The 13,809-nt window shown below is 43.3% G+C and overlaps 2 protein-coding genes across 4 annotated transcripts; one reads left to right on the forward strand and one right to left on the reverse strand.

The window, feature by feature from the left end:
- The first annotated feature begins 380 nt into the window (after window positions 1–380).
- LOC103708963 (heat stress transcription factor A-4b-like) lies at window positions 381–9,379 on the forward strand. Of its 3 annotated transcripts, none has more exons than XR_015969041.1 (3): window positions 381–1,039; window positions 2,722–3,914; window positions 8,960–9,229. XR_015969041.1 is itself a non-coding variant. In XM_008794090.5 (2 exons), exons 1-2 carry the CDS (start codon window positions 818–820, stop codon window positions 3,850–3,852), a joined length of 1,353 nt encoding a protein of 450 aa, XP_008792312.3. In that variant the 5' UTR covers window positions 425–817; the 3' UTR covers window positions 3,853–4,043. The 3 variants fall into 3 exon arrangements, 1 of the variants encoding a protein (XP_008792312.3); XR_604378.5 differs by lacking the exon at window positions 8,960–9,229 and adding an exon at window positions 9,241–9,379 and having other exon boundaries at window positions 675–1,039; XM_008794090.5 differs by lacking the exon at window positions 8,960–9,229 and having other exon boundaries at window positions 425–1,039; window positions 2,722–4,043.
- On the reverse strand, window positions 7,425–13,290 carry LOC148702566 (uncharacterized). The gene is made up of 2 exons (XM_088705254.1): window positions 9,947–13,290; window positions 7,425–7,467 (listed from the first exon to the last, which is right to left on the reverse strand). Exons 1-2 carry the CDS (start codon window positions 13,288–13,290, stop codon window positions 7,425–7,427), a joined length of 3,387 nt encoding a protein of 1,128 aa, XP_088561380.1.
- Window positions 13,291–13,809: the final 519 nt, after the last annotated feature.

The raw sequence follows: 13,809 nt of genomic DNA on the forward strand, positions 1-13,809 counted from the left end.
TAGATTTTACACAGGTTAAATAGATCTGATTACAACCTAATTTAATTACTAAATAAATCAAAATAGATTAAATAGATCAGATGACTAAATCTGAACTAATCCATTTAATAAATAATTTTAAAAAATTAATCTATTTATTATCTTAATTTATTTATGTTAAATCTAAATTTATTTAAAATAGATAGCTCACAAATTAGCTTAACAGATCTGATCATAGCCACTCTCAGCAAATAACATCACATCCATAGACACTGAGACACGGCACTGATAGGGAAATATCAACGATGGATAGGTAAGGACGTGACTCGATGTTTCCACGTGGAAGCAGGTGATTTCCCAATTCCCGTCATATGCCTCCTTCTCCCTTCTTCTAGAAAATTCTGCAAAGTCTAGCAATACCGTATGCTCTCCGCGCATCAAATTTACCGAAAAAGTCCATAGCTTCCGCTTCCGGCCCGCGTCTCCGATACGTACGTAAAATATCGCCTTTTACCCCTATTCTCCAATTTTTCTTTTTCCCCAAATTCTCCCCGCTTCTCCGTACTGTGCGCGCCTCGTGCGTAATTCCAGATTGAATCCACGAGAAATCTAGGATTTTTTAGGGTTTTGATCTTGATATCACGCGGTCAGCTCAAATCCCATCCCAATTCTACGTGTAAATTCTACGAGTGCGGCGCTCACCGATCTGGGTTTCTCTTTGGGATCAATCGAGGTCGCAGATGGAGAGGCTGTTTTGAGGAAGGTGGGATGAGCGGAGGGAATTGAGTCCGTGCGTGAGAGAGTTGTTGGATTGGATTGGATTGGATTGATTGATAGGATGGAGGGGTCGCAGGGTGGATCGGGATCGAATTCCCCGGCGCCTTTCCTCACGAAGACGTATGACATGGTGGATGACCCGTCGACGAATTCCATTGTGTCGTGGAGCCCCGGCAATACCAGCTTCATCGTGTGGAACCCGCCGGAGTTCGCAAGGGATTTACTGCCCAAGTACTTCAAGCACAACAACTTCTCCAGCTTCGTCAGGCAGCTTAATACTTATGTAAGTGAAAGTGATCGGAAAAAAGAAAGACCTCATCTTTTCGATGGTATTTATTAATTTATCTCGAGTCTTTTTCTTTTTCCTTGCTTGTTGCAGATTGTCTGTTTATCTAATTACTTAAATGGTTTTTGCTGTCTCTCTAAGGAAACCCTTTTTATTGGTGATATTTGAACTGGATGTCATTTCAGGGTAGACGTCTACCAATATATGGGTGTCCTACTCAAATATGAGTTACCCATTGGTAATCCTATCCAAGAATATGAGTTAATTTGCTTTTTTAAGGAGATATTGTACTCTTCCCACCTCTCCGATGGGGGGAGAAGGAACTTTGAATTGGTTATAAGTAATGGTTTTATTCAGCTTATATGGCAGAATGTTTTCCAAAATTTCATTGAAATTTGGTTCTTAGTATTTAGTGTATAAGTATAATATGGCATATGCAATGCATGCAAGTGATTTAGGAGGAGGCTGTATTTGATCGATAGCTACATGACATCAACCAACTTTATATCTCTCGATTTACTCACATACAATGAGATCGAAAATTTTTCCACTGATGGCCTATTAATTTACTCACATACAATGCATAATAATGGAAGCAGAATGGAAGCGTTTGATGACATCTCTCAATTTTCCCCGTTTATGTAAATTAGTAATGTGCTGACTCACACTGGTCCAAGGAGGCAAGATCTCAGTCAAAACTTTGGTTTTTATTGGTGCTGGGAACCCATAGATAGGGCATATTCATGATATCTCAACCAAAAGAAACTGATGTAATTCAAGATATTGGGTATTGATATGATGGCTGAGTTTTTTCAACCTTAAATATGTTTTTTTTGAATTATTAAATATTAAAAGAAAATCCTGGAACATTAGTTAATCAATATTTTGAATTGCTATATTGGCCAATATATTGATAATATGCTTCTGATATATGGCTGAATTCTCAAAACATCTTGGTTCTTGCCATCATTCTGGTGGAGGCAAATCTAAATCTCGCTCATCATGGTGTCGTCCATCTATCTAGGTGGCTGAGATCTCATGTTTTGAAAACCTTGGATGAAGGAAACTCACCCATTGGGAGTTTATCTTGATAGGAATTATTTTAGCCCTTGTTCTGCCCTTTGAACTTGTTAAATGTGCAAATAAGAACGAGTAACAAAGACTAGGACTCCATAAGTAGAAAAGATGGCATTTAATAGAGTTATATTACTGGCATGAATATGTGAATAACATCATGAAAAGCTGAGAAAAGAACTGGAAGAACATGTTAATGAACTGAAGCATAAACCAGAAACATTTTTTAACGATTATGACAAAGTGAGGGCAAAAATAAAGTGTAAGAATTAAGAAGTTCTTTTGAGCAAATATGGTATAAGAAGTTAAAAAAGAATAACAAAAGGGAAATAGACAAGTTCATTAGCCATTCAAAATCTGTTCGAACACATAAGTTTGTCATATCTGAGCTACCAAATGGTCTTGACAACTAGTATATACACTGATATATGCAAATGGTGCTAATAATGACTTTTAATTTCCGATACAATATCAGCAAACCTGAACAAGACCTGTGTAAATGCCCTTTATGCCTTCAGTTTATATTTTGGCTTGCATGTCAGCATTGTATGGTTGCTGCTATATACTTCTTGGCATGAATACATATTTATTCTGTCCCTTTCCAGGGTTTTAGAAAAATAGATCCCGACCAGTGGGAATTTGCAAATGAGGATTTTGCAAGGGGACAGAGACATCTCTTGAGAAATATTCATAGACGCAAGCCAATACACAGCCATTCTCTGCACCACCAAGGCAGCTCAGGGCCATTAGCAGACACAGAAAGACATGAGCTTGAGGAGGAAATTGAGAGGCTCAAGCATGATAAGCTAATGCTTATATCAGAGCTTCAGAAGCACACTCAGCTACAGCATGGAATGGAGCAGAAAATGCAAACTTTAGAGGAGAGATTACATGATATGGAGCACCGCCAAAGAAATTTGCTGGCCTTCTTGACCCAAATCGTACAGAGACGTGGATTCCTCTCTGACTTTGTACAGCAATCAGAATTTCTCAGCAAGAAGAGGAGACTGCCGAAAACCAGTTACTTCTACGAGGATGCTAATATGGAAGAGAATTGTGTTATATCTCAGAGTAAGAGCAGAGAGGAATCAAACATGAGATCTATGCATGCGGTGGACATAGAGCCATTTGAGAAGATGGAATCATCCTTGAATTCGTTGGAGAATTTTTTCAGAGGTGTAAGTCAAGCTTCTGGTGAAGATGTGTATTATGACTGTGCTTTACATTCTCTGCCATCTGGTGCGGTTCTTACAGAGATGAATGCATCATCAGAGGACACTGAGGTGAACTTGCGCTCACCATCACCTAAATTGCACCCTTCTTCACCTTGTTTGGGAGATATGCATTCGTCTCCAGAGCTGACAGAATCTACGAGTTATGCAGAAAGCCCAGCTCTACCCTTAACAGAGATTCAAACAGATACAAGGATTAAAGTTTCTGAGATAGATGTGAATTCAGAGCCTGCTGCTCCTGAGGTTGATTCATCAAGGGAGAGAGCTGCTGGGGCTGCAGCTTCTACTGTACCTACTGGTGTAAATGATGTATTCTGGGAACAATTTCTTACAGAGACTCCCGGTTCCTCTGACACCCAGGAGGTCCAATCAGAAAGACGGAATACAGATGACAGGAGATCTGAAGGAAAGATGGGAGAGAGGGGAAATATTTGGTGGAGCAGGAAGAATGTCGACCACCTTGCAGAAAAGATGGGGCATCTCACTTCAGCTGAGACAACCTGATGATAGTTCTTTTGTTTTAGATTTGAAAGTTTTGGTGGTAGCTTTTGCAACTTGGCATTGAGGTATGACTGGTTATATTTATGTAAGATAAAGATGTTCCATGTTCAGTTTGTATCTCTCTTGCTTGCATCACTAGTACCAAGCTAATTTGTTGATTTACTGTTATGCTATTTCATGAATTTGTAGATTCATTGTGGTGTTAGTGACAGTAAGCATTAAGCTAGATTTTAGTTTACCTCCTGTAGCTTATCACCCAAAAAGAAGGGGAAAACATTCTAGTTATTTTCTTGCATGTTTCATGTTAATTCAAACTACTACAATATTCGTGTACTGAAGATGAAATATATGTTAACAACCGAAGGTGTCATTAATAGGCACCCAAAGCATTGTGGTGAATGTGTTTTGAACCTCTGAAGGCTAGAACTGACATATTAGCGGAAGCTCATATGTCGCACAATATTAGGTAAAATGATAAAGAAACTAATAGAAATTCAATATTCATGCATAATTAATGCCAAAGATCTCAATATAGGAACTTGGATATGCATGGAGAAATTAGGAAAATATTTGCAACTTGGGCAAGCTCGGTGGGGCCAAATATAATTTCAGGCTCAACTTAATGTTACTTTTTTATGTTCCGTGATCAACATGCCCATTTAGCTCAAGATCTGTAATCTGGCCTTTCTTAACTTGGACTGTGTGTTGGTTTGCTCATAAGAAGCCTGAATTCAACTCAAATGCCACTGATTTGATGACCATCTTTATTTTCACTTTCACAGCAGAAAAAAATGGATTTTTTCTTCCTGTCCCAAGGGTGTACTTTTGTCAAGTAAAGCTGTTACTTTGTATTGTCATAATTTCAGAAATGTGTAGAGTATAAAGTCTATCAAGTCATTGGCATATAAAGCCGTGAATATCAAGATTTTCATGGATCAGTAATTGAAATGGAACATTTTTGTTTATCGGTATCTATTCTTAGTAGCTACTATAGTTCCATTACAATTTTTATTCAAAAATCATCTATTATGTTGCCCATGTGATGCACTAATTGAATTGAACTGTTTTGTGCTGTAATTATACTAAACTTTGATGGAAACATACATTAATTGTAAGATAATAATTGTGCTACTATATTTTGTGAAACTGCATTAGTGGTCGGATATTTGCAATCTGCACGTATGATAACTGCAATAGTTAGTCCGTACAAATTCACTAATGCTCGATGCTATTGGACTAGTAGAATCTGATGTTTTGATCATTCTGTTTGCTGTTTAAAGATTTCTTCACAGCCCATGATGTGTAATCCTTTGTAGAAAGGATAAGGATATTTCTTGTTCCTCTGGCCGTGTCTCTGATTCAAACTGAAGTGAAGGACTGCACCTGGCTTCCTTTGCTCCATTTGCATGCAATCCCTCATGATAAAATCTAGAAGATTTTCTTTAGGCGCATCTTTGGACCATTGGCCCTTCTCCGGTACATGTTTTATGAGTTCTAAAGAGCAATGGAGCCTTCTTCTTTGTGATTTTGAGTACGTAACAATAAAATTCGACCAAATTTTGATCAACTCCCCTTGAAGTTTAATGAAGATTTTGGATTGATTGGATTCTGTCTTGGTTAATGAGACCACCACCACAAGTAACAACAGTATTTTCTATTGTCTTGCAACTCCGTAAAGATTTAGTTTCTTTTAAAGGTGTCCAATGCTTTATGCTAAATAAATAATTACTCTCTTTTTTTTCCTTCTAGGGATGTAGATAAGGTTTAAGATGGGGCGATTCAAAGGGGCTCATATAGCTTGTTATCATGTTATAATAATTCTTCAAATTTGATCAAGAGTTTAGATATTAACTTTAGGTATGGAGATTTATGGGTCGGTGGATGACTTATATATCTAAGATTATGACATTGTCTGATTGCAGTAATTGATGAAAGGTCTATGATGATCTATGTTGGTCCTTCATGAAGCCACTAAGTAGTTTGGATGGGAGTTTTAAGAAAATGACAGGGAAAAGTAAATATGCTATGGATGTTTCAAAGCCTATTTAGATGTCAATGAAAATGACACTTCATCACAAATGAAGATTGGGAGTTGTTTTTTCTTTCCCCTTTTTTTTCTTGAAGTTGTTAGTTATTTGATGGTAAGATGGGGTGCTCTTTCTCTAGTCGATAAGTATAGGATTGTTTAATTAGCTGGTTCAAAGTCTCAGGAAACTTAAGAACCAGAATGGGCTACAATAATCATAAAATAAGGTTGACAGTTGGTTTGTTTTAGAGATGTGTTTTGAGGCCTTTGGAGATGGGACGCTAATAGGTGTCTACATTGGGATATAGCCGTAGAGGAGTCATGTAATAGTTAATGTCCAACAAGGAATATTTTTGGTGGATTAAAGGGATTTCATTTATTGAAGTTCTTGCACCATCTCCTGTGATCCATATGTTGATGATGTCTACTCAATTACGAACAACGTGGAGAGTCAAATGAGATGGTATGGACATGTATAATGAAGATTTTGAGACTCCAATGTTGGCTAATATTTAATAAATGATGTAGGAAGAAAAAGAGAAAACCTAAGGTGGCATGGATGGAACTTTCAGTAAAGGATTTGGAACAAACTTGCAAGAATATCAGAGGTGGCCTTTAACTAGAATGGTTGGTGAATGAGAATTCATAATGACCGCCCCAATAGTTGGAACAAGTTTCGATGTTTATATATGATGAAACATTTTTTTGGGCTTATTATGTTGTGTATACATGTTTCAAGTTAGGTTTGGGTATCAAGTGGATCTTGCTGAGAGTAGGATTGTGGGCTCAAATATAATTCTGCGAAAAGTTCCCGTATGACTAGCTTGATAAAGTGTGCTTAATAGACTCTCACCCTTTTTCTTTTTCCTTATTAGGTATTCACTAGTTGATGCTTCCCTTCGATTAGAACCCAATAAAATGTCACAATAGAGGGTTGCATTATTAGCTCTTTATAACAGTTTCTTTGTAATGCTCGATAGGCATGAGTGCCAAGTAAAAAAAGGTGCCATGTTATAGGACATCACATCCTAAAACACCTGAAACAAAGACACTTCCTTTGAATATATGAAGATGTACAGAAGTTATTTAGTATACGAATTTATTGTTCTATTATATTAAAGATGTTATGATCCTCTGTTTCTGATTTTTTTTTACTTGCAATGTCTGGCATTGATGGTGTCAACTGAACCAAAATTTTCCTTTGGATACTCATGAAGTTCTAATGTTTTCCCCCGAAAAGATGAACTCCTCATTGATGACTGTACATAAGATGACACTACATGCAGAAGCCCTTAAATTGGTGTGTCACACGAGACATGCATCAAAGTGAAACATATAAGAGGACATGTCTATCCTTTGTCCATTACTTACTCTTATTTAAGTCCAGCCTCGGGAATCTTTTTTTAATATATTTTTAATTTCAAGTTGCCTATTGTGATGTATTCCTTAAAAAAATGCCTAAGATGATGGTAGAAAAATTTAGAAAATCAAAAAAAAAAAAGATTGAGGGATAATGCTGATGGGGCTGCATAATAACAGTTCGGTGAAACTATGTCTTGAATAGAAGACCAGAACCAGTCACCTCAAATGATCTTGATTGCAGTATGAGAAAAAGTAGAGTTCCAAAAGATGTCGATGGGTGGTTATGCAAGGCCTATAGAGGGAGATTCACTATTTTATCAGAAGCAGCATTTCAAGTTGGGAGAGAAGTTTGGAAAGGTTGCAGATTTGAACTTTGAGCAGAGATATAGGCGACCATAAAACTTCATTGGGTTTTACTGGAGAGGAATTTGAGGGGGTCTTTGGAAAGAAAAATTTTCTGGAAACTAAGGTTACCATAAAACTTCCTTGGGTTGAGGTGCGAATTTCTTCAATCACATATAGGTAAAGCTACATGTATTTATTTTGGCCAATTCACATCTTTATTTTTCTTTTTTTTGGTGAGGTAGGATTTTGCAAATGTTGCAGACTGCAATGTTTATTTTTTTGACAATGGCCTGCAAAGGAAGTGGTCAGTGGAAAGTCCCGTTCCGAGAACGTTTTCTGTTTCTATTTACACATCACTCTTCTTTGGTTTCCCTGTTGATCCTTGTTATAGATGCTACCCAGTTGTTGAAGTCCTCTTTATAGTTAGGAAACCTAAAGGGAACCATCGATGCTTTAATTGAAAGCTCTCTCTTCATCTGTCCCACCCTCAGAGCCAAGGTAGGGGAATTCCCAGAGGACTACTAGCTCTCAATTTCGAAAGTTAGGCCATCATCGTCAGAAAATCTAGTCATCGGGTAGCCAAGAAAAAGTAGTGTCGAAAGGGTTGGTGACTTCGATGGTTGCACTTCCTTCCACTCCCTTAAGTGATCGGGTTTGGGTATGATGATAGATGTTATTTAGTCCGTACCATCCAATGCTACCTTGACTAGTATGATAGGACCATTCACCAAAATGCCTTATTTCTGCCGTCTTCTCATGATCTTTATGTTGCAATTATTTGTGTGGGGTTCTTCGGGGCAATATGTGCTGTACTGAAATAATGAAACAATGAACTTGATCCCTCTCCAGTACTTGTGAGAAGGTTGGAATTTATTGACATTGTGGAGAAATCTTGAATTCCATTTCCTTTTTTTTTTTCCCTTATTTTATTTTTTATACATATAAATATAATTTTTTTAACGATGTTAGAATAATTGTTAGATTATGATATTTTATATAATAACAGTGTTTTATAAGGGTATACATGCAAATATCAATTTTGAAAGAATATTCATACGAAATTCGATATTTAGAAAGATATTCATGCAAAAAAAAATTATTTATTTATCTTTTGGCGTAGCGGACTATTTATATATGACACGGGCATGAGAACCATGCATTCGTGCTTGAGCTGGATCAAACTATGCAGGGCATCTACCTGCACCTTACCGGCCTTAAAATCCTAAATTGATGGAATTAACTGATCTCTATCTATTTGAAATAAATTTAATGATGTCGCAAACCTCCAAATTGATTCTGGCTGACTTCATATAAACATTGCATGCAATATGGCGTCGTAATAAAAGAATTTCCCTGAAATGTGACAAACTGACACAGGGCTTCCATCTTAAAGAATTCCAATTGCGTAGACAAAAGCCACAAATGCTTTAATACATTGATCAAGTAAGGCTCAAACTGACGCATGGAAGCCACAACAGTAACTCCCCAAATCGTCAGACAAATAAACAAGAAGAAGGAGCATGCAATTTTCCTGACGTTTTTTTATCAGTATATCTCCCCGCAACAATTCAAATATTACTTCTTTTTTTTTTATTGTAAATCCAAAAGAACGTATGACCCGATTAAAAACTAATAATTTGGGTTTAATTCTCTGGCAGGAAAGGAATGGTGCCAAGTATCAAGTTACCTTAGCCATTGCCTGGTCCCGTGGGTCTCGCATTAATCCAACATCCAGAATCCCGTGCCGCATTTGAAATCCGGCGCGTATCGCATAGGCAATGGATCAAAGCCATGTGTGGTTGTGAAGCGGAGTAGTTTTTTTGCTGAAAACGGGTGCTTCATACAGTGCGGGTACGAATACACCCAATAAAGTCAAAATACAAGACCTCACGGAGTGCCAATGGCAACTCCGCCTCCCCTGCCCAGAGGGCATACCCCGAGTGGTGGGCCACATGGCCAGCCACCCAATCGGCTGCCCCATTGGCCTTCCTGAATACATGTTTGGCCAAAATGGCCCCTCCCTGACTCATCATCACAATATCGCGAATCAGGGGGTGGTCTATGGTCTCACCCCCCAATCCCCTCTGAATCCATCGGACAACAGTGGCCGAGTCCCCCTCCAAAATAATCGAGCTGGCTCGCAGTACTGCCCTCGCATGTCGAAGGCCTGCCCAGGCGGCGTGCAACTCTGCTCCTGGCACCGATGTATCAAACAACTGACACCCACCTGCGGCCACTACCCTGGAGTGTGGGCCCCGTATGACAAAGCCAGCACCGCCCCGCGTGCCGCCATCCAGAACCGACCCATCGAAGTTGACCTTGAGGAAGCTCAGGGGTGGGGGCTCCCAGGTGAAATACACCAACTGGGAAGCTGCCGAGGCAGTGGGGGAACCCCAGGTGTCCCGAGCTGTCAAAGGTCTATCTGTAGAAAGGGCGGGTCTGATCTCCAAGGCCTGTGCTCTAGCAAGCTCTGCCACAAACCTCGGTGACACCCTGCGCTCACCGAGAGTGCGGGCATTCCTTGCCAGCCAGATCTGAAGCGCTGTGCAAGTAGCTCTAATGCCCTCCTCACGGGTCCGTGAACTGGCTAACCACTGCCGTGTCACCCTGAGAAACTGTAGCCGCTCACTCCGGGCCCCCTGCGGGATCCCAGCCCACTGCCATGTCGTCCGCGCCCATGTACACTGGAAGAGCACATGGTCCGCTGACTCCTCAACGCCGCACGTCCCGCACTCAGCAGGGACCCCCCAACCTCGCCTGCTCAGCTCTGCTCTCGTAGGAAGTCGGTTCCAGAACACCTTCCATAGAAAGAGAGCAACCCTCGGATGAAGTCCGGACCTCCAAATCCAGGTACAGTCCGGCCCCGGCTCATGACCTGACTGCATGGCTCGCGTGATGTCTCTCAACCTGACACTGGCCTGGCTCGAGGTGCCCCACACCCTGACGTCCGGCCCCCCACATCCTGGTAATGGAAGGGATCGGATCCTCGCAGCTAGGTGTACCCCGAACAATGGCCTGAGTCTGGCCTCATCCCATACTGCCCCTCCTGGTACAAAGAGATCGCACACCCGTAATCCCTCAACTGCCTCTGTGTCAAACATAGTTGGCCAGCGGCTCAGGGCCAAGGAGTCCACCCATGAGTCGCTAGCCACCTCAATACTCCGGCCGTCACCAATCAGAACCCTGATATGTGCTGATACTGTCGGCAGGTGCCTCCCGATCTCACGCCACATGAAAGATGCTCGGCGACCCCGCTGTGCCATCCCTGAAGCCCCTCGGCCATATCTCGCTGCCATCACCTGACTCCAGAGGCCGTGCGGCTCTAAGATGAACCGAGCCGCATGCCGGGCAATGAAGGCCTCGCGCCTCTCAATAAGGGACTGTACTCCCAGACCGCCCTCACTAGTGGGGCGGCAAACCTGCTCCCAGGCAACCAGGTGCACTCCGTGACCTCCACCGTATGACCCCCACAGGAAGTCCCTAAGAAGGCGCTCGATCCTTAACAGGATCGTCTTGGGAACCACTGTGTTGGCCATGAGGTAAACCGGTAGAGATCCCAGCACTGCCCTGACCAGTGTCACTCTCCCCATCATGGATAATGAGGACGCCCTCCATCCCTCCAGTCTGCTCTGAACTCGCTGCACCAACCCGGAGCACTCTGCCACCCGCAGTCTCCGGCCAGTGATAGGCACCCCTAGGTAGGTAAGCATCCCCTCCTGCTCCGGTATCTGGAGGATCCCTCTGATCTCCTGTCTGACTCCGCTCTCTGTGCTGGGGCTGAATGAGATGGTAGATTTGGAGAAGTTCACTCTCTGTCCGGACGCCGCGCAGTATGCCGCCACCACCCTGCGAAGGACCCGAGCCTCTGTAGTCCGTGCCCTGGCCAAGAGAAGACAGTCGTCAGCAAAAAGTAAATGTGTGATAGGGCGAGCCCCCGTGGCTGGGGTATAGGCCTCCAACTCCCGGCTGGCGCACACTCTCTGCAAAGACCGAGATAAGATGTCAGCACAAATAATAAACAAGTAAGGGGATAAGGGACATCCCTGCCGTAGCCCTATGGAGGACTCAAAGTAAGGTGAAGGTGTGCCGTTGACCAAGATAGAGAACTTTGGCCCCCGAACACACCCCATAACCCAGTCGATCCACTGCCTGGGGAAGCCATAAGCCTCCAACGCCTGCTGAAGAAAGCTCCATCTGATCCTGTCGTAAGCCCGTTCCATATCCAGCTTGACTGCCATCAGACTGTGTCGCTTCGATGCGCGTCGGAGATCCCACATCATTTCCTGGGCCAGCATAATATTATGAGAAATATTTCTGCCAGCCACAAAGGCCCCCTGCTCCTGGCTAATGATACCAGACAGGAGGGGCTTCATTCTGCCTACCATAATTCTTGCAACAACCTTATATAGGGTTGTGCACAAACTAATGGGCCTAAAGTGACAAGGTTCGGCCGCATTTTGGCATTTAGGTATTAGCGTGATGAAAGTGGCCTTCCAGTCCTCAGGCATAGCTGCCTGGGCAAAAAAGCACTGGATAGCCTCCACCACCGCTAGTCGGATAATGCCCCAATACCGCCGAAAGAAAAACGGGGGAAAACCATCAGGTGCCGGGGCCTTGTCTGCGGCCAAAGCCCATACTGCCTCCTGTACCTCCTGTGCCGACACTGGCCGGGTCAGGAGTATGCTCTCAGAATCACCAATACCCACATCCACCGTCAGAGGAGGGGGGTCCCCATCACTGGCCGCCTCACCCTCCGTCCACCTGGAGCGAAAAAAGTCGAGCAAGACCTGCCGGATGGCAGGCTCCCCCTCCACGCGGTGTCCAGACCCAGCTCGCAAGGAGTGGATCATGCTCCTCTGTCTCCGAATAATCGTCGACCGATGAAAAAACCTAGTGTTACGATCACCTTCGCTTACCCACTGCACCCGAGATTTCTGTCGCCAGAAAATCTCATGCTGCCGTAGTAGCGAGTGGTGAGTCGCAAGGAGTCCCCGGAGGTCAGCCATGTCACCCTCCGGAAGCACGCCTCCCAAGTCCTCCTTCCTCTGCAACTCAGCGATCGAAGTCTCAACCCCCTCTAATCGCCGAAAGATATTGCCCACAACCTCACGATTCCACCGGCGAAGGCGCCGTTTAGTCAGCTCAAGTTTGCGTGAGACCCGTTGCATGGCATCGCCATGCACCGGGACCCGCCACGCGTCGCGGACAACATCCCAAGACTGGGGGTACGACAGCCAAACCTTCTCAAAGCGGAAGGGGCTGCGATGCGTAGAACCGGATGATGTGGATAGCAGCAATGGGCAATGGTCCGAGGCTATCCGAGGCAAGTGGCAAACCCGGCCTGTAGGGAATCGGAGGATCCAATCAGGGGTCGCAAGGGCCCTGTCTAATCGCTCCCAAACCCTAGCACTGCCCAGCTGATTATTGCACCAGGTAAACTGTGGTCCGGTGAACCCCAAGTCTACCAGGCCGTTCCGCAACACAAAGTCCCGAAACTCTCTCCTATCCACTCGATCCGTAAAAGCCGCGCCCCCCCGCTTCTCATCCTCACTCTGGATACAGTTGAAATCACCAATTGCTACCGCCGGAATGCCCTGGGCGGTCAGGTTGGTGATCTCCTGCCAGAGGACTCTCCTGGCTCGGTGGTCCGTGCTAGCATACACACCACACAGTACCCATGGAGCGGCGTCGGGTCGTGATATGATCATAATGACTTGTTGGGAGCAGTTGTGGAAGACATCGACTGTCGCCACACCTCCGCCACACCTCGACTGAAGCGGAGTAGTTTGATAGCCGTTCGATATCAACCTACTCAGCAGTTGGACCTTTTGGGCCACTTAAGCTCTGGGTTGGGGCTGCCTTATATCCAGCCCAATTGCTAACATTACTTTTATGATAGCATTCTAATATGGATACATTTTAGAAGATCCAAGATTAGTAAGTCTCGGTGTGCGGGCTACATACGGAGTCACTCAATCTACGCCACATTAGTCTTTCTATAAATATTTTTGGCCTAAAAGGAGGCATTAACACTATCTATAGTTCGGATGTTTCGAGGCGGCACCCATCCTGCCGCGAGTAAAATTACTTGTACTCTTCATAAAAACAAAGTATAATATAAAAAAAAACTTGCCTGTACAATCATTATTAGTGGGTAAGGTAAGGTGCACGGGTGTCAATTAAATATAGGGATCGGATGTCCTCGTCTGATTTGTCTGGTGGAAACG

Source organism: Phoenix dactylifera, chromosome 9, assembly GCF_051530095.1.
Source record: "Phoenix dactylifera cultivar Ajwa chromosome 9, Ajwa_hap1_PhDact_Kaust_v1.1, whole genome shotgun sequence".
NCBI classification, from domain to species: domain Eukaryota; kingdom Viridiplantae; phylum Streptophyta; class Magnoliopsida; order Arecales; family Arecaceae; genus Phoenix; species Phoenix dactylifera.